The sequence below is a fragment of the Lemur catta genome, chromosome 9 (genome assembly GCF_020740605.2).
Source record: "Lemur catta isolate mLemCat1 chromosome 9, mLemCat1.pri, whole genome shotgun sequence".
Lineage (NCBI taxonomy): Eukaryota > Metazoa > Chordata > Mammalia > Primates > Lemuridae > Lemur > Lemur catta.
In genome coordinates, this window is record NC_059136.1 from 62,748,727 (window position 1) to 62,773,876 (window position 25,150).

A 25,150-nucleotide genomic window follows, 5' to 3' on the forward strand; every position below is an offset into this window, starting at 1 on the left:
CCTGCCTCAGCCTCCTGAGTAGCTGGGACTACAGGCGCACACCACCATACCCAGCTAATTTTTTTGAAAACTTTTTGTAGAAATGAGGTTTTACTGTGTTGCCCAGGCTGATCTGGAACTCCAGGCCTCAAGCATTCCTCTTACCTCGGCCTCCCAAAGTGCTGGGATTATAGGCGTGGCCACTGCGCCCTGCCATACAATTGATTTTTGTATTTTGTGTCTTGCAACTTTGCTGAACTCAGTGATTAGTTCTAATAGTTTTTGAGTGGCTTTCTTAGGATTTTCTGTATATAAGATCATGTCATCTACAAATAGAGATGTTTTTACTTTTTCCTTTCCAATTTAGATGTCTTTTATTTCTTTTTATTATCTAATTTCCCTCACAAGCATCTCCAGGACAATGTTTAATAGAAATGGCAAGAATTTCTAGGATCTTTGTGTATCTTTGTTTTGCTCCTGATCTTAGGGAGAATGCTTTCAGTCTTTCACCACTTAATATGTTATCTATGGGATTTTTGTAGATGCCCTTTAGCAAGTTGAGGATGGTACATTTTATTCATACTGTAAGTGTTTTTATCATGAAAGGTTGTTGGGTTTTGTCAACTGATTTTTCTGAGTCTATTGAGATGGTAATTTGGTTTTTCTCCATATTCTATTGAATAGTGTATTACATTGATTATTGCATGTTTAACCAACCTTGCATTCCTGGGATAAATCCCACTTGGTCCTGGTGTATGATCCTTATATGTTGCTCAATTCAGTTTGCTTTATTTTATTGAGGATTCTTGTGTGTATATTCAAAAGAGGTCTTTTCTGACCTCATTAAGTGAGCTTGGAAGTGTTCCCTCTTCTTTTACTTTTTGGAAGAGTTGTGAAGGATTGTTTAGTTCTTTAAACACTTGTTAGAATTCACAGTGAAGCCATTTAGGTCTGGGCTTATCTTTGGGGGAAGTTTTTTTTTCTTTAATATATTAATTTGGTTGCTTTACTTAATATTTCTGTATCTTCTTGAGTCAGTTTGTGTCTTTTTAGGAATTTGTTTCTCTGCCTTCATCTTCATTATCTAATTGATGGTATGCAGTTGTTTATTGGATCTTTTTTTAAACTGTTTCAACTGTTTCATTTCTGTAAGGTTGTTAATAATGTCTTCATTTTCATTCCTGATGTTAATAATTTGAGTATTCTCTTTTTTGTTCTCTGTTTAGTTAGTCTAGCTAGAGGTTTGTCAGTGTTGTTGATCTTTTCAAATAACCAACTTTTTTCCTATTACTTTTCTCTGTTTCATTTATTTCTGCATTAATATTTATTTTCTTCTTTCTGTTTGCTTTTGGTTTAGTTTGCTATTTTTCTAATTTCTTAATGTGGAAGGTTAGGTTATTGATTTGAGATCTTTTCTTCTATTTTAATGTAGGCATTTTTAGCTGTCAGTTTCCCTCTGGGCACTTCTTTTGCTGCATCCCATAAGTTTTGGTGTGTTGTGTTTTTATTTTGTGTTCATTTTAAAGTTTTCTGATTTCCCTTGTGATTTATTCTTTGTCCTGTTAGGAGTGTGTTTAATTTCAACATGTAAGAATTTACCAAATTTACCAAATTTCCTTCTGTTATTGGTTTTTATTTCATTACATTGTGGTCAGAGAGTATACTTTATTTGATTTAAATCCTTTTAAATTTATTGATCCTTGTTTTACAACCCAAGCATCTGATCTACCCTGCAGAATGTTCCATGTGCTTAAAAATATTATGTCTTCTGCTGCTGTTTGGTGGAATGCTACACAGATGTCGGGAGTAGTTGATTTATAGTTGTTTAAACGTTCTATTTCTTTGTTGGTTTTCTGCCTACTTATGTCCACTATTGAAAGTGGGTTACTGAAGTTGCCAATTATTATTGAATTGTCTCCCTCTAATCCAATTTTTGTTTCATGTATCTCTGGACTCTATTGTCAGTGTCATGTATATTTATAATGTCTTCCAGATGCTTTTATTATCATAAAATGTTTCCTTCTTAGTCTCTAATAATAACTTTTGTCTAAATGTTTGTCATATTAGTATAGCCAACTCCAGTTCTGCTTTGGTTATTGTTTGCACGGTATACACTTTTTTTTTTTTTTTTTTTTTTTTTTTTTTGAGACAGAGTCTCGCTCTGTTGCCCGGGCTAGAGTGAGTGCCGTGGCATCAGCCTGGCTCACAGCAACCTCAGACTCCTGGGCTTAAGCGATCCTACTGCCTCAGCCTCCCGAGCAGCTGGGACTACAGGCATGAGCCACCATGCCCGGCTAATTTTTTGTATATATATATTTTAGTTGGCCAGATAATTTCTTTCTATTTTTAGTAGAGACGGGGTCTCACTCTTGCTCAGGCTGGTCTCGAACTCCTGACCTCAAGCAATCCACCCGCCTCGGCCTCCCAGAGCTAGGATTACAGGCGTGAGCCACCGCGCCCGGCCTACACTTTTTTTTATTCTTTTACTTTCAGCCTGTTTTTGTTTTTTAATCTTTTTTTTTTTTTTTTTTGAGACACAGTCTCACTTTGTTGCCCGGGCTAGAGTGAGTGCCGTGGCATCAGCCTAGCTCACAGCAACCTCAAACTCCTGGGCTTAAGCGATCCTACTGCCTCAGCCTCCCGAGTAGCTGGGACTACAGGCATGAGCCACCATGCCCGGCTAATTTTTTTTTTTTTTTTGTATATATATTTTTAGTTGGCCAGATAATTTCTTTCTATTTTTAGTAGAGACGGGGTCTCACTCTTGCTCAGGCTGGTCTCGAACTCCTGACCTCGAGCGATCCACCCGCCTCGGCCTCCCAGAGCTAGGATTACAGGCGTGAGCCACCGCGCCCGGCCTGTGTTTTTTAATCTTAAATGTGTCTCTTGTAGACAGCATATAGGTTAGATAATTTTTTACATTCTGCTAATCTCTCTTTTGATTGGCATATTCAATTCATTTATGTTTAGTAGTTTTGCTATTTGTGTCTTGTATATCTTATGTCTTTTTAGTTTCTCTTTATTTCCATGAGCCTTTTGTATTAAACAAGTATTTTCTACTGTGCTATTTTAACTTCTTTGTTGTTTTACTAATTTTTTTCCTTAGTTTTTTTTTTTTTTACTGATTGCACTGGAGACTACAATTAACATTTTTGTTTTTGTTTTTTGAGACAGGGTCTCACTCTGTTGCCTGGGCTAGAGTGCAGTGATGTCATCATAACACACTGCAACCTCAAGCCCTTGGGCTCAAGCGATCCTCCTGCCTCAGCCTCCCAAGTAGCTGGGATTGCAGGCACATGCCACCATGCCTGGCTAATTTTTCTAATTTTTTGTAGAGACAAGGTCTCCCTCTTGCTCAGGCTGGTCTTGAAACCCTGGGCTCCAGTGATCCTTCCGCCTCGGCCTCCTAAAGTGCTAGGATTACAGGCATGAGCCACCGCGCCTGGCCAGCATCTTAACTTAATACAGGTTAAATCAAATTAATACCAACTTAATTCCAAAAGTATACAAAGACTACTGCAATATAGTTCTGTTTCTTCCCCCTTCCTTCATGCTGTTATTGTCATATAAATGACAGTTTTATTGATTATGAGCCCATCCACACAGTATAGATAGTAATTGCTTTATTCAATTGTCTTTTGATTCACATAGAAGAAAAGAGTTACAAACAAAATATATTTGTATTATCTTTTATATTTACCTTTGTAGTTAATCTTTATTTCTTCACTTGGATTCAATTACTGTCTAATGTCCTTTCATTTCGGCTGGAAGGACTTTCTGTCGTATTTTTTTGTAGTGTAAATCTGCTAGTGAAAAATTCTATTTGTTTGTTTTTTAAATCCAGGAATGTCCTAATTTCTCCCTCATTTTTGAAGGATAATTTTGGTGGTTATAAGAGTCTTGGTTGATAGTCTTTTTCTTTCAGCACTTCGAATATATCTTCCTGCCTTCTTGCTTCCGTGGGCTCTGATGAGAAATCAGCTGTTGATCTTATTGGGGATCCCTTTTATGTGTTGCATCACCTCACTCTTGCTACTTTTAAGATTCTTTGTTTTGGCTCTTAACAGTTTGATTATTATGTATCTGAGTGTAGATCTCTTTGAGATTAACATACTTGGAGTTTGTTGAGCCTCTTGGAAGTATAAATGAATACTTTAAATTTGGAAAGTTTTCAACCATTATTTCTTCACATACTCTTTCTGGCTCTTTCCTTCCTCTTCTTTTGGGACTCTTATTATGTATATGTTGCCGATCTTGATGGTGTCCTACAGATCTCTGAAGCTATGTTTATGGGTCTTCATTCTTTTCTTTTTTTTTCTGTTTCTTAAAGTGGATAATCTCACTTGATCTAACAACAAGTTCACTGATTCTTTCTTTTGGCAGCTCCAAGTCTGCTGTTGAACTTCTCTGGTGAATTTTTCATTTCAGTTATTGTATTTTTCCACTCCAGAATTTGTATTTCATTCTTTTCTTAAAAATAATTTTTAGATCTTTATTTTCTTGCAGAGTATTGTATCAGTCTTCCTTCCAGTTTCCTTCCAAACATTTACTTCTTTGATATATTCTGAATAGTTCCCTGTGAATTCATATCTTCCTAAAGATAATAACTTTTAGTATCTGTAGGATAAATTCTGAAGTTTTTAGCATGGCATTCAAGAACATTCACTATCTGGCCAAAAAGCCACCTTTGCCACTATCCCTCCCTTAGAAAACATTTTATACTATACCATTGTTCCATAAATCTCAATCTACTTTTATTTTTTCCCCTTGGTCATGCTTCTCTTAGCTTGTTGGTATGTCTCTGTTCTTCTCTTATTTATTTATTTATTTTTTTGTCAAACTATAATCTGTCCATCAGTGCCTGTTTTAATGCATCCCAATTTGTAAAGTCTTTTGAGATTACTTTTCCTTCTGTACTCAGATGTTACTCATATTTCTGGTTTTTAGATCATTTATATATCTAGTTACCATTTCGTATCCCACTTTCTGAATATTGTCTCAGTTAAGTTACAGACTGTGTTTTAATAGCTTTTTCCGAGAGTACTTGTGTAGTGTTTTACACAGTATAATAGCTGAAGTATTTGACAAATGAATGAGGAAATTTGAAATAATGTCATACACAAATATGATAGAATTTCCATTTTTCTAAAACAACAATGTAGATTATGGTTTTTTAAATCTTCTTAAAATACTTCATTACTAATCACAGTAATACATATACAGAAAACTTAGAAATGTGCTCAGTTTGGCCCTAGATTTCCTAAGCCTACTTTTAGACTGAATTAGAATTTAAAAAGCATTTTATTTTGTTCAAAACTATTTCTGTACATAATAATGAAAAAAAAAGATAGTATAGAGAAATGAAAATTTTAGATCATTCCAAGTATTTTAATTTGTTCATAGTTTTTGTCTGTCCCCTCAATACTTTGTTTTTTTTTTTCCTTTTAATCTGTGTCAATAAACTTTAGTGACCTTGATCTTCTTCCACTGGCTTCCCCCACCCGTCTTTTAAATAGGCTTAACTTTTTAGAGGAATTTAAGATTCTTAGCAAAATAGATTGGAAGGTACAGAGAATTCCCATATGCCCGCTGCCCCCACACCCAAACTCCCTCACTATTGACATATCATATCACAGTGATATATTTGTTGTAGTTTATGAATCCACACTGACATATAAATATTGCCCAAAGTACATAGTTTACATTAGGATTCAAAGACATTTTGATTTCTTCCTTCCCCAGTCTGTTTTCCTTTTATTTCCCTTCTTGTCTTACTGCGTTAGTGAGGACTTTAGGACAATGTTGAAAAAGAATGGCCAGAGGGAATGTTCTTACCTTGTCCCTGATCTTAGCAAGAAAGCTCTGGTTTCTCACCATTCGGTGATGTTAGCCGTAGGTTTTTTTTTGTATATGTTTTTTATCAAGTTAAAGAAGTTCCCCTCGCTATTCCTAGTTTGCTGAATTTTTATCATGAATGGGTGTTGGATTTTGCCAAATGCTTTTTCTGCATTTATTAATATGATCATGTGGTTTCTTCAGCCTTTTGATGTGATAGATTACATTAATTGATTTTAGATTTTTGAACCAGCCTTGTATACATGGGATAAATCCCATGTATACAAGGCTCCATTATTAATTGCTGATTCGTAATTGCTGATGTTTTGTTTGCGATTTTTGTATCTGTGTTTATGAGAAATAGTGGTCTGTAGTTGTCTTGTAATATTTTTTTCAGCCTTTAGAGGACAGTCTCTTTAAAGAGAACTCTTCGTTATCTGTTCCTGTTTGTATACTTTGATTATTTTTAACTTATTTTATTATTATTTTTTTAAATAAAGCACAGGCTAGACCACTTACTAACCTACCCACACCTCTCAATGGAGCAAATAAAACTCTTAAATACTGAATGTTTATTGGATTTCTCATTAAAATTGTATTCCTAACACAGTGTAAATCCCTTCCTCAATCTAATGTTTTCTGAAAGGAGCAGGTGTACTTCTGGCACAGTGTCAGTTTGAGTGGGATTTTGTTAAGAATAATTTTCATTCAGCCTTCGTTGACATTTGCTTGGTTATAGGACAAATGGTATAAACTCCAAACAAAATTTTAATTCTTTATGCCCATTTAAAAAGTACTAAATCCTTTATCCAGATTTGTGTGTACACTTTTATTTTGTGAGTCCTACTCCTAAGAGACCATATTCATTTTGAGTCATTTAAAACAGGACTGTGTTGTAAAGATACGAAACTACCCTTAGGTAGGTATATGACTCTCTACCGTAAGTGTTCTTTCATACATGACACCACGGATGGTTTTATTAACATGAACCAAGGTTTATTTTGCCGGAAGGATTTTCTTGTATTGAACTTTATCACTCCAAAATTTATTCTATTATGTAGCATACTTTTTAAAAGTAGAAAATAATTGTTTTCCTTATCTTCAGAAGGATAATTTCAGGTTTTGTCAGTTCTTTGTTATAGCAAGCATTTTATTAACTCTTGAGCATCATCAGTATGTTACATGTCCTACAAATGCCAGTGTATTTGCAATTGGATGTTTTTGTTGAGAAATCTTAGTGTCAGTAAATTAAATACATGTGTTTACCTATTTATTTTGTGAGCCTTACTCAAAGAAAACTTATTTCATCTTTGAGCTAAATCCTTCTTAAAACTAGCCATTTCCATTGATGTAAAAGCAAACATTGAAGGGAAGATTGCAGCATTTGGCTTAAATATCTGAATGTTTGGAAGCATCTGTGCAAATTTCTCTGCTCTCAAATTTAATTTGTGTGTGACATTTACAGGGATGTTGTGGAGATGATAGTGGTCTCATGGAAGTAGAGGGAGCTCATCCAACACGGACGATGAGTATTAATGCTGCAGAGTTAAAACAGCTTCTACAAAGCAAAGAAGAAAGTCCAGAAAATTTGTTCCTTGAACTAGAGAAGCTTGTTTTGGTAAAAAAGAAAAACAAAAATAGAGCACTCCTGAGACATATTTTCTTCTCAATTTGACTAGTACAAGTATTTCGTAGTGACCTTTTTAAATATAGTGAACCCTTAGTTGGTTATTTGTACCATTTCAAAAAACCCATTGAATTAATAATTTGGAGTGAAATCTTCCATGCTATTTATCAATCTTAGAGAGTAAAATGAAGCCTTTTTGAATTGTCTCTTCTTTGGATGCATGGTGTCCCCTGCTGCTGCTGCTTAGAAATAAAATGACTAGTGTATTTGGTGTTTGTTTTATTTCAATGTTTAATGTTAAGTTGATAATTTCTGGATAGTGTTCCAAATTTAATAGCCTTTTCAACTAAAGAGTCAGTAGATTATGGGCATAAGTGTTCAAATTTTACCTTCACTTTCTTACTCTGCTTTTATTTGTATCTAGGAACATTCAAAAGATGATGACAATCTGGATTCTTTATTGGACAATGTAGTTGGACTTAAGCAGATGCTGGAGTCATCAGGCGATCCTTTACCTCTCAGTGACCAGGATATAGAACCAGTACTTTCAGCTCCAGAATCTCTCCAGAATCTGTTTAACAATAGGTAAAACAAGCAATGTTTTATGATTGAGTAGATATTGTTTATATAATGGCTAGAGTCTGGAGAGGGTCAGTAAACTTTTTTTTTTTTTCTGTAAAGAGCCAGATAGTAAAAATTCTAGGCTTTGCAGGCCTCTGTTGCATATTCTTCTATAGTTTTTTGTTTCTTTCTTTTCTTTTCTTTCCTTTTTTTTCCCTTAATATACAAACCATGCCTGGCTTGCAGGCTATATAAAAACAGGCCTTGCAAAATGGACTGTTGTTTACTGATCCCTGGTCTAAAGGATATATACCTCTTAATCTTTGAAGCACTGTAGCGATAATGATCATTCAACATGATAGAATTAGTCTCTGTACTTAGAAAAATTAAATATGAGCAGTTTCTGTACAGACTGGTATAGTGCAGTAAACTTGCCTTTGGAAATAAAATCAGAGCTTTGTTTTATTTTACAGAAAGTTCAGAATTTGTCACAGCAGGATTAGTTTCCAAGTTACTGGTTTTTAAGGATATTTAATTCTCAAATAGCTTTTTGAAGGAGTTTTTTTAAAGTGTTAATTTTAGTAACACTTCAGAGGGTCATATATTTATTATAATTGTGCCTTCCATACATTGTACTTGAAAAGAAGCTAAAATATTTGATTTTGGAATTCTGCTTTTTACCAAATGCTTTTCTTATTCTAGGACTGCATATGTGCTAGCTGATGTCATGGATGATCAATTGAAATCTATGTGGTTTACTCCATTTCAGGCAGAAGAGATTGATACAGATCTTGACTTGGTATAAATGATTTTATTACTAAATATTTAGGAAAAACTTATTGTTGTTGTTTTTGTGTTTCTTTGTGTATTATTACCATTATACGTATTATAAGGCTGCTACACTCTACTTGGGGGTCACTTCAACATTATTTTTATGCCAGTTGCTCTCTTAACAGCATCCAAAACTTCGAGTTTTGGGGTTTTTTCTGAGACAGGGTCTCGCCGTGTTGCCCAGGCTGGAGTGCAGTGGCCTTATCACAGCTCACTGCAACCTCTAACTCCTGGCTCAAGCAATGCTCCTGCTTCAGTCTCCCGAAGTGCTAGAATTACAGGCATGAGCCACCACGCCTGGCCTTTCAGTTTTTTATGCTACTTGTTTTGCTTCTTTCCTAGACAGTCATCTATATTTTGAGAATATGACTCTTAAGGGAAAAATTACATTTTTTCGTAAGTTCTCTGAAGCAGTTTGTTTTCTTATATCGGTAGTACGTAGATTAGGGAAAAGTATCACACAAAATAACTTCATTCTTACATTTGAGTTTAAGGAGAGGAATGGTGAGTATCTGTTCTCAGTTTGGGAGCTTATAGAAAATATATTTTTTATAATATAGTATGAATGGGAATTAACATTTTTAAAAATCTTTTTGTACCGTATATTGGTTCTTTTCATGATCAAAGAAATGTGCTAGTGTTAATCTTGTGCAATAAAACTAAAAGAATGCTTCACCTTTAAGGTATATTTAGTGTGTCGAATTTCTTTTTTTTTTTTTTGAGACAGAGTCTCACTCTGTTGCCCGGGTTGGGGTGAGTGCCGTGGCATCAGCCTAGCTCACAGCAACCTCAGACTCCTGGGCTTAAGCGATCCTACTGCCTCAGCCTCCCGAGTAGCTAGGACTACAGGCATGTGCCACCATGCCCGGCTAATTTTTTTTTTCTATATATATTTTTAGTTGGCCAGATAATTTCTTTCTATTTTTAGTAGAGATGGGGTCTCACTCTTGCTCAGGCTGGTCTCGAACTCCTGACCTCGAGCGATCCACCCGCCTCGGCCTCCCAGAGTGCTAGGATTACAGGCGTGAGCCACCGCGCCCGGCCTCGAATTTCTTTTTAGTGTAAATTGTTCAATGATTCTTTAGAACTGTGCTGTCCAGTAGAATTTTATGCAATAATGGAAGTGTTTTATAATCTGCCCTGTCCAATACAGTAGCCACTAGCCTCAAGTGACTGTTGTACAATTGAAATGTGGCTGGTATGACTAAAGGACTGAATTTTATTTTGATTTAATTTTTCTTTTTTTTTTTTTTAAATATCCTTTGGACATTTCCATATTTTGATTTAATTTTATTAATAAATAATTTAAATAGGCATATGTGGTTAGTGGCTACCATATTGGGCAGCACAGATCTAAAATATTTATTAAAAGTTGTATTTTTTATAACTGTAAGCTGAATCACAACTGTTTTGCAATAATAATTGTAACCTTACATGTATTAGAGAAATTTTAGGTCTCTTAAATTTGATACATTTGAATAAAACCTAGGCAAACTGAATTTTGATTTCTCTGATGTGAAACCTGGTTGCAAACTCATAAATGCATAGAGCTTCTGACAATCTGTGGCACAGAATTTTTTTATAACAGAAATGTTGACTATATAAGGCTGGCAGGCTGTTATTTTCAGATTCTTTTGGAAAAGTTCTAGAGATATGACAGTATTAGTTTACATAGAGAAATACAAGGAATGCTAGGTTCCATGTTATGCAGCAAAGGTCTCCTAGATTAATAGCCCTGCTTTAAAGAATGCCACCAAAAAAAAAAAAAAAAAGTAGCTGAATTCCTAAGTTTTTTTTTTTTTCTTTTTTTGGTTTTTTTTTTTTTTTTGGGTTTTTTGTTGGTGTTTTGGTTTTTTGGTAACATGTTGCTTTTCGGAAAGATGAGGGATAGAGGTAGATCTGTAATTTATTTGTTATGAGAGTCAAATAATAAGAATTTCTGTAGTTAAATGTTACATTAGTAGTTACATTTAAAATGTATTTTGTTTGTTTTTATGACTACAGGTCAAGGTTGACTTAATTGAGCTCTCCGAAAAATGCTGTAGTGATTTTGATTTGCACTCAGAATTAGAGCGCTCATTTTTGTCAGAACCATCATCTCCAGGAAGAACCAAAACTACTAAAGGATTCAAACTTGGGAAGCATAAGCATGAGACTTTTATTACTTCAAGGTAAAATTTATTCTACTGAAGATCTTGATTGTGGTCATATAAGCTTATTTATGTTAATGTATTTTAAGATGGACACATGACTATTAAACAGAAAAGGAAATTGACAAATCACTTGAATCATGAATATTATTTGGATTTCTTTTTTTGTTTGTTTGTTTTTTGAGACAGAGTCTTGCTCTGTTGCCGGGCTAGAGTGCCATGGTGTCAGCCTAGCTCACAGCAACCTCAAACTCCTGGGCTCAAGCAATCCTTTTGCCTCAGCTTCTCAAGTAGCTGGGACTACAGGCATGTGCCACCATGCCCGGCTAATTTTTTCTATATATATATTTTTAGTTGTCCATATAATTTCTTTCTATTTTTAGTAGAGACGGGGGTCTCACTCTTGCTCAGGCTGGTCTCGAACTCCTGACCTTGAGCCATCCACCCGCCTCGGCCTGCCAGAGTGCTAGGATTACAGGCATGAGCCACCGCGCCCAGCTATGGATTTCTTTTTTAAAGATAATAATTTAACCAGGATATACCCAGTACATTTGTTATATTGTTTTTTATTGAGATTTTAGAAGGCTTGAATAGGAAGTGAACTGGATTATTTAGAAACATTATTATTCATAACAATAAAATGTGAGTATGATTCTTAGCTAGTTTGTTGGACTATCCCAGACAGTAAGATAGATGCTTGTAAAGTTAATAGAATTAGAATAAGAAAAAATTGAAACCTATTTTACAGTATTGTAAAGATTGACTATTATATTTTCACTGGAAATTTGAAAAAAAGAACAATTTTTCATGGAGTGTTTTTGTTTTATTAGTGGAAAATCTGAATACATTGAACCTGCCAAACGAGCTCATGTTGTGCCACCACCAAGAGGAAGGGGCAGGGGAGGATTTGGACAGGGCATACGACCTCATGATATTTTTCGTCAGAGAAAACAGAACACAAGTAGGCCACCATCTATGCATGTGGATGACTTTGTTGCAGCTGAAAGTAAAGAAGTAATTCCTCAAGATGGAATACCTCCACCAAAACGACCACTCAAAGTATCACAGAAGATTTCTTCTCGTGGTGGATTTTCAGGCAATCGAGGAGGACGGGGTGCTTTCCACAGTCAGAATAGGTTTTTCACACCACCTGCTTCAAAAGGTAATGACTAATGGGTTAGAATATTGGAATATTACAATATTGAATGAAGGTGATTCAGATGGAAGAGATTCAGATGTATTTTCCTTTTACTATAGTTAAGCTGTCTCTAAACTAGTGGTACTATTTGCATGGTACTCAATTGGATAGAAGGAAGAAACCTTTTTTTTTAAGTTAACCTTTGATAAATTGCAGTTTTAGTGATGAATTTAAAAGAAATCTTGGCTGATTATTTTCCTTTTTACATTGAGAACTTTATTCTTTCTGAGTAACATCCATACATTATTTTCACAATTATACTTATCAACAATTTCCCTTTCTCTTTCCTTCCTCCTCCTCCTCCTCCTCAAAAAAAAAAAAAACCCACACACAATTTCCTTAAAATTGTTCTGTGTAGTTCACCATTGTTTTGCTTAATCTGCTTACTTCTTTTTTTTTTTGAGACAGTCTCGCTCTGTTGCCTGGGCTAAAGTGCCATGGTGTCAGCCTAGCTCACAGCAACCTCAAACTCCTGGGCTGAAGCGATCCTCCTGCCTTGGCCTCCCGAGTAGCTGGGACTACAGGCATGCGCCACCATGCCTGGCTAATTTTTTCTATATATATTTTTAGTTGTCCAGATAATTTCTTTCTATTTTTAGTAGAGACGGGTCTCACTCTTGCTCAGGCTTGAACTACTGACTTTGAGTGATCCTCCCGCCTCTGCCTCTCAGAGTGCTAGGATAATCTGCTTACTTCTTAATGTTACATTTAATCTGTTTTAAATTGTTTCAAGATTTGAGAAACTGATTATATATTTATAGAAATTATACTGTACTAGTGATTGATGACATGTTTTCATACCTGCTGAGTTAAGAGGGTAGGAGTGAGAGAGAACAGGAGTCTACATTAATAGCAAACACTTAGATGTGTTAGGAACTATGATAAGCACTTTACATATAATACCCTCACATCCTCATGAGGTAGGTTCTCTTAGTACCCCCACTGTGCAGAAGAGAAAATTGTCAGTGAGCTGACCAGGACACATAAATATAAGTGATAGAACCGTGGCAGTCTGGCTTTAGAGCCTCTGCTCTTAACCACTGTGTGATGTTGCCCACGATGTAGTAATGTAGTATATTCAATTTACCTAATTTCAGTTTCTCTTCCATTACTTTTTTTTTCCCCCAGAGACAGAGTCTTGCTCAGTCACCCAAGCTGGAGTGCAGTGGTGCAATTATAACTCACTGCAGCCTCCAACTCCTGAGCTTAAGCAATCCTCGCACCTCAGCCTCCTGAGCAACTAAGACTACAGGCACATGCCACCACGCCTGGCTAATTTTTTAATTTCTTCATAGAGACTGGGGTCTTGCTGTGTTGCCTAGGCAGGTCTTAAACTTCTGGCCTGAAACCATCGATCTTTCTGCCTTGGCCTCCCAAAGAGCTGGGATTATAGGCATGAGCCAATGTGCCTGGCCCTATGACTTTTAAAGATAAAGAAAAACCTGTCAAATCTTTGTTAATCCAAGTGAAGTTGTCAAAAAGTAGGTTTTGATAGTGTTGTTTGTGTTTAGGAAACTACAGTCGTCGGGAAGGAACAAGAGGCTCCAGTTGGAGTGCTCAGAATACTCCTCGAGGGAATTACAATGAAAGTCGAGGAGGCCAGAGCAATTTTAACAGGGGTCCTCTTCCACCATTACGACCACTTAGTTCTACAGGTATGTATCCTTATTACTTGATGTTGCTGAGAGAAAGGAAATGAATTCCTGCTTTTCAAATTGTTGCATATCATGTACAGTTGAACCCTGTGCATTTCTCCAAGAACTTAACTGCTAATAGCCTACTGTTGACTGGAAGCCTTACTGATAATATAAACAGTCAATTAACACATATATTATGTACTGTATTATTATAATAAAGTAAGCTAGAGAAAAGAAAATGTTATTAAAATCATAAGGAAGAGGAAATATATTTGCTATTCATTAAGTGGAAGTGGATTATCATAAAGATCATCACACTGAGTAGGCTGAGGAGGAGGAGGAGGAAGAGGAGGGGTTGGTCTTGCTGTCTTGTGTGGCAGAGGTAGAAGAAAACTCACATAAAAGTGGACCCACACAGTTCAAACCTGCATTATTCAACGGTCAATTGTACTCTCATTCTGGGAGAGAATATTTTGGAATGCAGGCTTAAAATGCTAAAGTTTATATCCTTGAATAATGGCCAATGTACATCTTCAATAAAAATAATCATAATTTGAGATTCTGAACTGTTTGTATAATCTGGATAGTTTCATGGTGATGTGCTCTATTTTTATATTTCAATAATGAAATACAATCCTTAAAGTACCTTTCTGACCACAGAATATTTTAATAACAGAGATATCTTTATTCACATAGTATATTCTTTTTTTGTTAATAGTATTGTTTTTGGTATATAAATACATAACCTCATTTTTCTAAAACATTACTGTATCAAGTCCAGAATTTGCTCATCACAAGTAGCTTTTAGTTTCAAATGTACATTTTTTTAAAATAACAGTTTAATTTGGGATATGATTCTCACATAGCATACACATTATCTGTTTAAAGTGTACAATTCAGTAATCTTTAGTACATTCACAGAGCTTGCACGTGAGTTTTAAAAGAGTAATTCTTGGTTTGAGCTCAGTGTCATGGATTAATATTTATACAGTGGGAAAGGAAAGGATGTTGGAACTAAAAACTATATTCTTTCTTTTATAGGCTACCGTCCAAGTCCTCGGGACCGTGCTTCTAGAGGTCGTGGGGGACTTGGACCTTCCTGGGCTAGTGCAAATAGCGGCAGTGGAGGCTCAAGAGGAAAATTTGTTAGTGGAGGCAGTGGTAGAGGTCGGCATGTACGTTCTTTTACAAGATAAAAAGTGTATATGAACATTTCCTAAGGACAATAAAAATAAAATAAGACATTGAAGGACCAATTTAGACTTAGCAGTTATCTGGATACATCTGAGAGAATATTTTTATCTGAAGAAAGCAGATTTTGTTTGATACCTAATGAGATTTCAATAAAAATCCAAACTTTTTATGTATGTTTGTATATATTTTTCCCCTTTTTGTATGACTATTTATTTAGAAAATTTCTAGGTAGAAAGAGAAAAACTAAATGATCTGTTTTGTATTTTTCTTGCCTAAAACAGATGTTCCCAAACTTTCTCACCTCATGACACCCTTTAGTGTCTTAGTAATTTTTTCACAGCATACCTAGGCCAAAAGAAATATGTAACACTTCTTTTCATTAAGCAATTAGGCCCAACAACTTAATAAGAATTTTATGTCATCACCACTAGTAATTGCAGACACTGCAGAATGTTCCAAACCTTGGAATCAGTATCATTTTCTATTCCACTCTGCTTCTTGCACAGTACTTTTTATCAAACTGCTGAAAACTCAGTTTTAGAAAGATTGCTGACATAGAAAAGAATATAATATAATGTTGAAAATGTAAACTACCTCGAACCTAGTAGTTTATATGATGTCCAACAGGTGTTGCTATGTTTCCCTCAAAAATTTAAAATATCCTGTAACATACATGTTGATTTACTAAGGTGCCCTGGTACACAGTTTGAGAACCATGGCTGTACCAAAAGAAACAAACCACTCGTCTCCGTCATGTTAGAAAGAAATATGAACTTACTTTGTGTTTCAGCTTTGGACCCACTGACACCATTTTATTATGCAATTATTTAAAGTCTGAAATGAGTCATATCATAATACTATTATTTTGGGAATCAGAAACATCTAATAAAAGCTGGACTTTATATATAGAAGTAAAGCTTATAACTTTGAGAAAGTAGCCATATTTTCCCCCAAGATATGTCTTAACACACTGAACCTATATAACTGGCATAAAATATAGAGTTCTCTTAAACAAAAAAGGAGTTGTATGAGTCTTATTCCATACTTTTGTCACTCTTTGTTTTGGGGAAGTATTTGTGAGTAAAAAGATGGTTTCTGATCATTAGGAAAACACCTTAAAGAAAAGGTCAGCTCTAAAGATTTTCATGATTAAGTGAAAGATAATGGAAAATTTTTCATAACTAGTGGCCTCAAAAAACCTCAGTACCTTAGTCTGCTCGAACTGCTATAACAAAATACCATAGACTGCGTAGTTTAAACAACATAAGTTTATTTGTTACAGTTCTGCAGACTTGGAAGTCTGAGATCAGGGTGCCAGCATGGTTGGGTTCTGGGGAGGGTCCTGTTCCTGTTCTTGCTGTGTGCTTCCATGGTCTTTCCGTGGTGCATGCTTGAGGACAGAGGGTTTTTGTGTGTCTTCCTCTTACAGAGGCACTAATCCCATCATGAGGTTCCCACCCTCATGACCTAATGTAAGCCAAATTACCTCCCAAATGCCCCACTTCCTAATACCATTACATTAGGGCTTCAACATATGAATTTTGGGGAACATACATTCAGTATAACACTAAGATAACCTAAACTCCCTTTAATCCCGAAACTTAATAGGTTCATCTTCCCAAAAGACATTTCGTACATTAGGTAGAATTCGAAATTTGCCCCCAGTGTCTTATATAAATACCTGTAAAAATTGTTCATGTTTTCTAAGTAACTATGTTTTCCAAATAAGAGCATAGCTATATATAAATACATATTTTCTTGTTTTTTTTTTAGCATTAAACTGAATATAATCTTTGATAAATATCAGAGCTGTTTCTGCTATTTAAGTTTCTTAGGTTAATACCTAGTAATTTGGGCAAGTGAAGCTAATAAATTGTTAGAGTAGAAGCAAAATAACGTCAGGCAAGTTAAAATGTCTTGAGTAACTAAAAAGTCTTAGAAAAAATGAGGAGAAGGAATCTTAACATAGTTACCAGCCCTGTACTCATATATCACTTACTCTTTATAACAGTCCAGCTAAGGAGGTATTATCCTAATTTTACAGATCAAGAAAGCTGAGAAGCTTGACTCAAGCATGGTAGAAACAGGATTTAAAATCAGGTTGGAGCCAGGCACAGTGGCACACACCTGTAGTCCCAGCTACTCAGGAGGCTGGAGGATCCCTTGAGTCCGGGAGTTTGAGTCCAGCCTAGGCACCATAGCAAGACCTCCGTGTCTTACTAATAATAATAGTAAAATCAGGTTAGCTGTTTCCTAATTCCTTACCTCTCCATCTTGGATAGGTAAAAAGTTACTTTTTAGGTTAAGTGTGTGAGGGATCAGAATTCATAATTTATCATATGGAAATTAAGTTCCAGAGACCTAACATTGTGTTTTAGTTATTTCAGAAATGAGCCTTACATAAGACATTTCAGGGAATGTTTTGAGTGATAATCAGAAATTAAAAATGCCACATACATTTGAGAACAAAGTTTAAACTATAGCACAGGCATTTATAGGATGATTTATTTCCTAAGAATAAGAAGAAAATACTGTGAAATAATGCTATGTTTTATTTACAAATGACATTGCTGATAGTAGATCAGGTGCAGTGGCTCATGCTAGGCCTGTAATCCCAGTGCTTTGGGAGGCCAAGCTGGGAGGATTGCCTGAGGCCAGGAGTTCGAGGTTACAGTGACAGTCTGGGTGACAGAGTCAGACTTTCTTTTGGGGGAAAAAAAATAGTTACGATGAAAAAATTATATACGTGATTTTTATTTTTAAATTCATAAGAGATTAGGAAGTAAGGAGCAAGATCTTATAAGGGACATATAAATTTATAATCTAGAGTAAGGGTTGCAAACTCAAGTACTAGCAGTGGCTGGAAAGTAACAGAAGAGGAACCTGGTGGAGAATAGATTGAAAACTGGAGAAGAGTTGGCAGTTGACACTTTGACCTCAGTACCAGGGAGAAAACCAAGAGAGTGGGGCTGATGGCACCAGGAAGTGCCTGCAGTATTAAAGGAAACTACTCTTCAGCTTCAACTGATTGATACCTTGGAAAACTGATGCATCTTCTGATATTTAATATATTTTTGGAGCTGGCCACAGTGCTCACACTTGTACTCCCAGCACTTTAGGAGTCCAAGGAGGGAGGATACCTTGAGGTCAGGAGTTTGAGACCCAGCCTCTATAAAAAATAGAAAAGAAATTAGCAAGGTGTGGTGACACACACCTGTAGTCCAGCTCCTCAGAAGACTGAGGCAGGAGGATTGCTTGAGCCCAGAAGTTCCAGCTTATAGTGAGTATGATCATACCACTGCTTTCTAGCCTAGGCCTCAGAGCAAGACCCTGCCTCTTAACATAAATAAATATATATATGCTTTTTATTTTATTCTATTTAAATTTTTATTTGTGGCAAAAAAAAAAGAAACATAAAATTTACCATCTTAAATAAGCCAAGCACAGAAAGACAAATCTCACGTGTTCTCATTCATATGTGGGAGCTAAATATTAGAAACAATGGATCTCATGAAGACAGAGTAGAATGATGGTTACCAGAGGGTAAGAAGGGTATTGGGGAGCAAGGGATGGGTAATAGGTGCAAAAACAGATAGCATGAATGATATTTGATAGCACAACAAAGTGATTGTAATCAACAATAAGTTAGGGTATACTTTAAAATAATTAAAAGAGTGGAATTGGAATGTTCCTAACACAAAGTGTTAAAATGCCTGAGGTGATGGATATCACAATTACCCTGATTGGACTAATTCACATTGTATGCCTGTATCAAAACATCACACAGACACTATAGAGATATACAACTATTATGTACCCATAATAATTAAAAATATTTATAAAAAGAAACTTTAGGCCAGGCGCAGTGGCTCACGCCTGTAATCCTAGCACTCTGGGAGGCCAAGGCGGAGAGGATTGCTTGAGGTCAGGAATTCGAGACCAGCCTGAGCAAGAGCGAGACCCCGTCTCTACTAAAAAAATAGAAAGAAATTATATGGACAGCTAAATATATATATATAGAAGAATTAGCCGGGCACAGTGGCGCATGCCTGTAGTCCCAGCTATTTGGGAGGCTGAGGCAGGAGGATCGCTTGAGCCCAGGAGTTTGAGGTTGCTGTGACCCTAGGCTGACGCCACGGCACTCTAGCCCGGGAAACAGAGCGAGACTCTGTCTCAAAAAAATAAATAAATAAATAAATAAATAAAATTAAAAATTAAGTGGAATCATACAGAATTTGTGTTTCTTTTTGTAACTGGCTTATTTCACCTGGCATAATGTCCTCAAGATTCATCCATATTGTAGCAGAGGTAAGAATTTCTTTTTTAAGACTGAATAATATTCCATTGTGTGGATATACCACTTTTTGTTTATCCATTCATCTGTTGATGGACACATCAGTTGCTTCCACCTTTTGGCTATTGTATATAATGCTGCTATGACCATGTGTGTACAAATATCTCTTCAAGACCCTACTTTTAGGTCGGACGAAGTAGCTAGCACATGCCTGTAATCCTAGCACTCTGGGAGGCCAAGGCAAGAAGATCACCGGAGCTCAGGAGTTCCAGACCAGCCTGAGCAAAAGTGAGACCCCATCTCTACCAAAAAGAAAGGAAAAAAAACCCAGCTGGGTGATGTGGCGAGTGCCTGTAGTCCCAGCTATGGGGGAGGCTGAGGCAGAAGGATCACTTAGAGCCCAGGAGTTGGTTGCAATGAGCTACAATGACACCACTGCGCTCTACCCAGTGAGACAGAGACTCTTGTCTCAACAAAAAAAAAAAACAATGTAACTGAATACCCCTTCTCACAGCTCCCTACCCCTTTAAAAAAAAAAAGACCCTACTTTTAATTCTTTTGGGTATATACCCATAAGTGGAATTGCTGAAGGATATGGTAATTTTATTATTTTTAATATTTGAGGAATCATCATACTTCTTTTCACAGCAGCTGCATCATTATACATTCCCATCAACAGTGCACAGGGGTTCCAATTTCTCCCCATCCTTGCTAGCACTTGTTAATTGTTGGTTTTGCCGTTTTTTTTTTTTTTTAAATAATAACCATCCTAATGGACATGTTTCTGCCTTTTAAAGAGAAGCCAGAAATCTGGATTATTGTGTATTCAATTTTCAAATATGTAATTAATTCAAATTAAAATATAAAAAACATTTTGTGAGCAAAACAAAAATATATGCAGGGCAAAACGTTGGCAGAGGGTTACAGCCTGAAGGATTTTATAGCATCTTTTTTAGAAATCAGAATGGGATTGCTATAAAAACTTATTTTCATTTGTGAAGCTGAAATTGACCAGATAAATTTGTGATGGGACATGATGCAGTAGAGAAACAGTTTGGGGGCCAAAAGCCTGGGTTGGAGAACCAGCTCTACCACTTACCAGCTGTGCAAGTTTAAATGACTCTTCTAATCCTAAATCTGTCTGCCTATCTCAGTAGCAAATTAAGGTATGTACTTGAATTTTTTGACATGTAGAGCATTATCATTTTAAATTAGAGCCTTTACTGCCTAGAAAAAATATATTTAACATGCTATTAAAGGAGAAAAACCCAAACTCTGTAAAATAAAGAGGTTTACTCTGAGCCGAGTGTGTGTGATTGTGGCCTAGAGCACATGTTTTCAAGAGGTTCTGAGAAAACCAGGTTAGCCAGGTAGCCAGGTTACAGTTTGGTTTTACACATCCATGGAGACAGGAATTACAGGTAAGGTCATAAATGAGACCGGGCACAGTGTCTCATGCCTGTAATCCTAGCATTTTGGGCGGTGAAGGAGGGAGGCTTGCTTGAGGTCAGGAATTTAAGACTAGCCTGACCAAGAGCAAGACCCTGTCTCTGCTAAAATTGAAAAAATTACCTGGGTGTCATGGCTTGTGCCTGTAGTCCCAGCTACTCAGGAGGCTGAGGCAGGAGGATCACTTAAACCTAGGAGTTGGCGGTTGCAGTGAGCTATGATGATGGCACTGCACTCCAGCTGGGCGACAGAGCAAGACCCTGTCTCAAAAAAGAAAAAAAATTATAGGTCAATATATGGAAGGTATACATTGGTTTGGCCCAAATAGGCAGACATGGAGTGGGGGTGCTTACAGGTTATAGGTGGGTTTAAAGATTCTTTGATTTGTAATTGGTTAAAGAAATGAAGCTTTGTCTAAAGAGCTGGAATGTTTTAAGTTGTTAAGCAGAGACAAGCTACCAGACATTTACCAAAACTCAAATGATCTGTTAAACTGACCTGCAAGTGTACTAAATTATTAACAGGCCTAAGGCCTTGCAATAAGATACTAAATCATTAACAGGACTTAGGCCTGTTAATAAACATTTTCCACCTATTCTATCTTAGGGCTGCTACCTCTAAGGTTTCATTTACATAACAAGATCACCTTTGCAAGGTGGCTCCATGGCGCAATGGATAGCACATTGGACTTCTAGAGGCTGGAGGCATTCAAAGACTACCTTTGCTAGATGCTTCTTCCTTTCTCTCTCTCATAACCTGTCTGGCCACTAAAACCTGTTTTGCCTGAATCCGAGCCTCTGTTTTTTTTTTTTTTTTTTAAGGCATAAATCAAGCATAAATCAATAATTTATTGTTACTATATCTCACAATTTATTGGGTCAAAAATGCAGAAAAATCACAGCAGGGAAGCCTTGACTCTGCTCTACAATGTCTGAGTCCTCAGCTGGGATTATTTGAGTGCTGGAGCCTGAACAGCTGAGTGCTATTTGGCACTTTTCTCTCTTTCTCTATATAGTCAGGCCTCTGTATCCTCGAGGGATTAGTTCTAGGACCCCTTTGGATGCCAAAATCAGAGGATGCTTAAGTTCTTTATATAAAATGGTCCAAGCCCCCATTCTTTATAAACTTCTGTACCTCATTGAGGAAGTTGAGTCTTGATTCTGAAGGCTCCCATGTACACATGTTAAATAAATTTGTATGCCCTTTTGTCCTATTAATCGATCTGCTTCATGCCAGAGATTTCTCAGTGAACCTTTAGGGGCCAAGGGCTTAGTCCCTACAGTAGTCTGCTTTGGCGGTGTAGGACTCAGGGATAGTGTAGGGGGGTGGAGGGGAAGGTATTCTTTCTTGGAGATTGGGATCAAATTATGACAGGTCTTATTTATTATGCTAAGCTTTAGGGAGTAATAACTTTTTTAAAAAATGTAAGTGGCATTTCAAATTTGGTAGACTTTTATGAGCATTGACAAACAAAATGAGTGACTGAGGCAAGGATCTCAATCAATAGAGGTTTATTAAGCCAGCTTTAGGGTATGTCCAGGAAAAACATGAGCCACAGATGTATCTGTGATTGTTTTTCCAAAGAAGTTTTCAGTAGTATTTATTTATTTATTCTCCACACCAGCACACCCCCCCACCTTAGTATTTATACATTTCCTTAAGGGAGGAGGGAATGTAGGAAGAGGGGCAGGTAGGCAGTAAGGGAAATGGTTACAGTCTTGTGAGACTTTAGTGAGTGCCCAGGAAATCTACATTTTATATAAGGTAGGGTAAATGTTTGAAGAGAAAAAGAGAGTAACTTGGAAGAATCAATCGTGCAGCTGTTTCTGGGTAGGTGGAAGAATGATTGATCTTGTCTGTGTTCTGCACCTGGAAAGATAAGCTTCTAATCAAATTATCAGTGTGGAATCAAACAGATTTTAGTTCTAGGAGCTAGACTTAGACTGTAGACCTGAAGTTACAGTGGTCATGTCCTTGTTTATGAGAGGCTAGCTAAGAATTTCCTTATGATGATCTGTAGGTGCAGTCCTTCATAGATGGCCAAAGCCTTTTACCTTTCCATGGGGTTCTGGCTAATGCATAATGTTAGTAACAGCTATTCATTTGGAAGAGGACGTTGCATGACTCAGTCTCCAGGCTTGACCTCCCCTTTTGCATAAGGAGTTTGGGGGAGCTGGTCCTGCGATCTCTGTTTTCCTTTATAAGCTTATACTTTGGTTTTAAGACAACTTGGAATACCATCAAATTCATGGAAAATTTCTCAAGCCTGTATTCAAATGCCACCATTATAACTGTAGAGCAATAGCAAAGTGGGTCAAAGCTTCACTCTGGACACTGATGTTAAAAGGGAAGTTGTTGCCAGAGAGAGAAAGCCCCTTTAAGCAGAGGATGTATGCTTACCTAATATAAGGTCCCTCTTTTACAAGTAAAACTGGAAGGTGTGTGCAAAATGCCTGAGTTTTAACACAGACTAGAGATAGCTTTCATTCTTGTAGCACCAAAGGTTTTTTTTTTTTAAGATAAACATAGCAATTAATTCAGTTGCAGCTGGAAGGAAGCATTAGCTATCTACCTAGCATTTATTGAGTGCCCTTTCTGTGCCTGGTACTGCAACATGACATGTAGTTTAAATAAGTTATCTTTTATCCTCATAATATAGTAATTTCTATTGAGTCCAGAGTCTGGCTCATTCTGAAAAACTTGAAATTGCCACCTAATCAAGACATCGCAATATATCTTCAAGATCTCATAAGAGGGTAGTTATTTTTTAAAAATGCTAAAATAAGTTAAAAAAACAGGTACAACCCCATTGTCTCATTAAATTCTCACTTAATCACAAGACAGTAGACACTAAAAATGAACAAACAGCAAAAACAAAACATACAGAAATCCAAAATGCAGAAACCAGAGAAAAGGTAATTGGCCTTGAAAAATGATCCCCGGCCTAAGTTATTAACACTTTTTGTTTGCTCAGACTTTACCAGTCAAGCCTAACAACCAGACTAAACTAGCTTCTCCACAGGACTCACCATCCATCACCAACAGCTGATTCTTGAATCAGACCACCTGAAGACCCTATGACTTCAAACCCCATGCAACCTGACCTACATTCCACAACCCACTATAAAAGCCCTTGCCCTTGGTTGGTCAGGGAGACAGATTGGAGTTTATTTCTCCCAACAGGTATCTTTTGCATTAAAATTCATTTCTTGGTAATCCTTCTTGTCTCAATAATTGGTTCTTTGTGTAGTGAGTGATGGGATCTAAGCTGGACCTCCTTTTGGGTTCAGTAACAAAAACCCCTGCCCTAAATGCAAGGAATATATTGGTCTGAGAACAGCGAAGGCTGGAGGGTCCCTGCCATGTCCACATATATGAGAAAAAGGAATCTTCCTTGCTGTCTTATCTTCAGGGCCCGGGTGCAATGGGGGTGACACTCCTGGTCAAACAAGGCCACTCTGACATGCCAGGTTGCAATTGGCTTTGGCCTGGGGCCACCCTCAGTATCCCTTCCTTTCCCTCCTTCCCTGAGGGGTCATGACCTTTGTTGCCACTGGATCAAGATTCAGCTGGACTGCCAGGTGGCAACAATTATGGAAAAGCATCTGTTGTTCTCCCCAGCTAACCCCACCCCTGCCACAGGCACTCCTGACCACCCGAAGTCCTGAAGAACGGCCTAGTATAGTGGTTTCAAAATGTGGTCTCTGTACCAACAGTGGCAACATCCCTGAGGACACATTAGAAATGCAAATTATCAGCTGTCCCAGACCTACAGTATCTGAAACTGTAGGTGGAGCCCAGCCATCTGAACAAGCCCTCAGAGGATTCTGTTGCTAGTCCTGGGGTGTGAAAACCTGGGTGCTAGTCTTCTTCCTCTACTAGGGAGCAGTCAGTAAGACCTGCTGATTTTCACACAACTCTTTATTCAACAAATACTTATTGAGTGCATTCTATGAGACTGATAATGTACTAAACACTTGGGTACAGAAGAGAATAAAGTAAAGATCCTGTCCTGATGTTATATTCTGGGAGGAATAGAAAGAAAATAAATAAGCATATGTTAGGGAGTGGAAAGTGTGATGAAACACTATGAAGCTGGGCAAGGAAGACAGAGTATGAGACAACAGAGTAATGAGCAGTCAGATAAGGCCTCCTTGACAAGGTGACATGTGAGTAATGATTTGGATGAAGTGAGGGAGGAAACCAGGTGCAAAATCTGGAAGAAGATTGTCCCAGGCCACTTTAGCCAAATCTGTTTTAGGCTTTCTGAACTTCCCAGATAACATTAAAGTGGGCTGTAGACACTCTAAGGGCTGGTTTGTTTCTTGGTCACCCTTACTCTTTCTGTGTCCCAGCCCAAAGAAAGGAGTGGTGTGGTTTACTAGGGTGCCCAAC

At 37.0% G+C, this 25,150-nt stretch overlaps 1 protein-coding gene across 2 annotated transcripts in view; it reads left to right on the forward strand.

The window, feature by feature from the left end:
* VIRMA (vir like m6A methyltransferase associated) overlaps positions 1–15,185 on the forward strand; it is a 66,400-nt gene extending 51,215 nt beyond the window's left edge. The window contains exons 18-24 of one of the 2 annotated variants that reach the window (XM_045560756.1): positions 7,280–7,432; positions 7,866–8,026; positions 8,705–8,801; positions 10,838–11,004; positions 11,814–12,145; positions 13,693–13,836; positions 14,860–15,185. In XM_045560756.1, coding sequence (XP_045416712.1) covers positions 7,280–7,432; positions 7,866–8,026; positions 8,705–8,801; positions 10,838–11,004; positions 11,814–12,145; positions 13,693–13,836; positions 14,860–15,014 — 1,209 coding nt within the window. In that variant the 3' untranslated portion in view covers positions 15,015–15,185. The remainder of the gene's footprint in view (positions 1–7,279; positions 7,433–7,865; positions 8,027–8,704; positions 8,802–10,837; positions 11,005–11,813; positions 12,146–13,692; positions 13,837–14,859) is intronic. The other variant, XM_045560757.1, reaches the window with a different exon arrangement.
* The last annotated feature ends 9,965 nt before the right edge of the window (positions 15,186–25,150 follow it).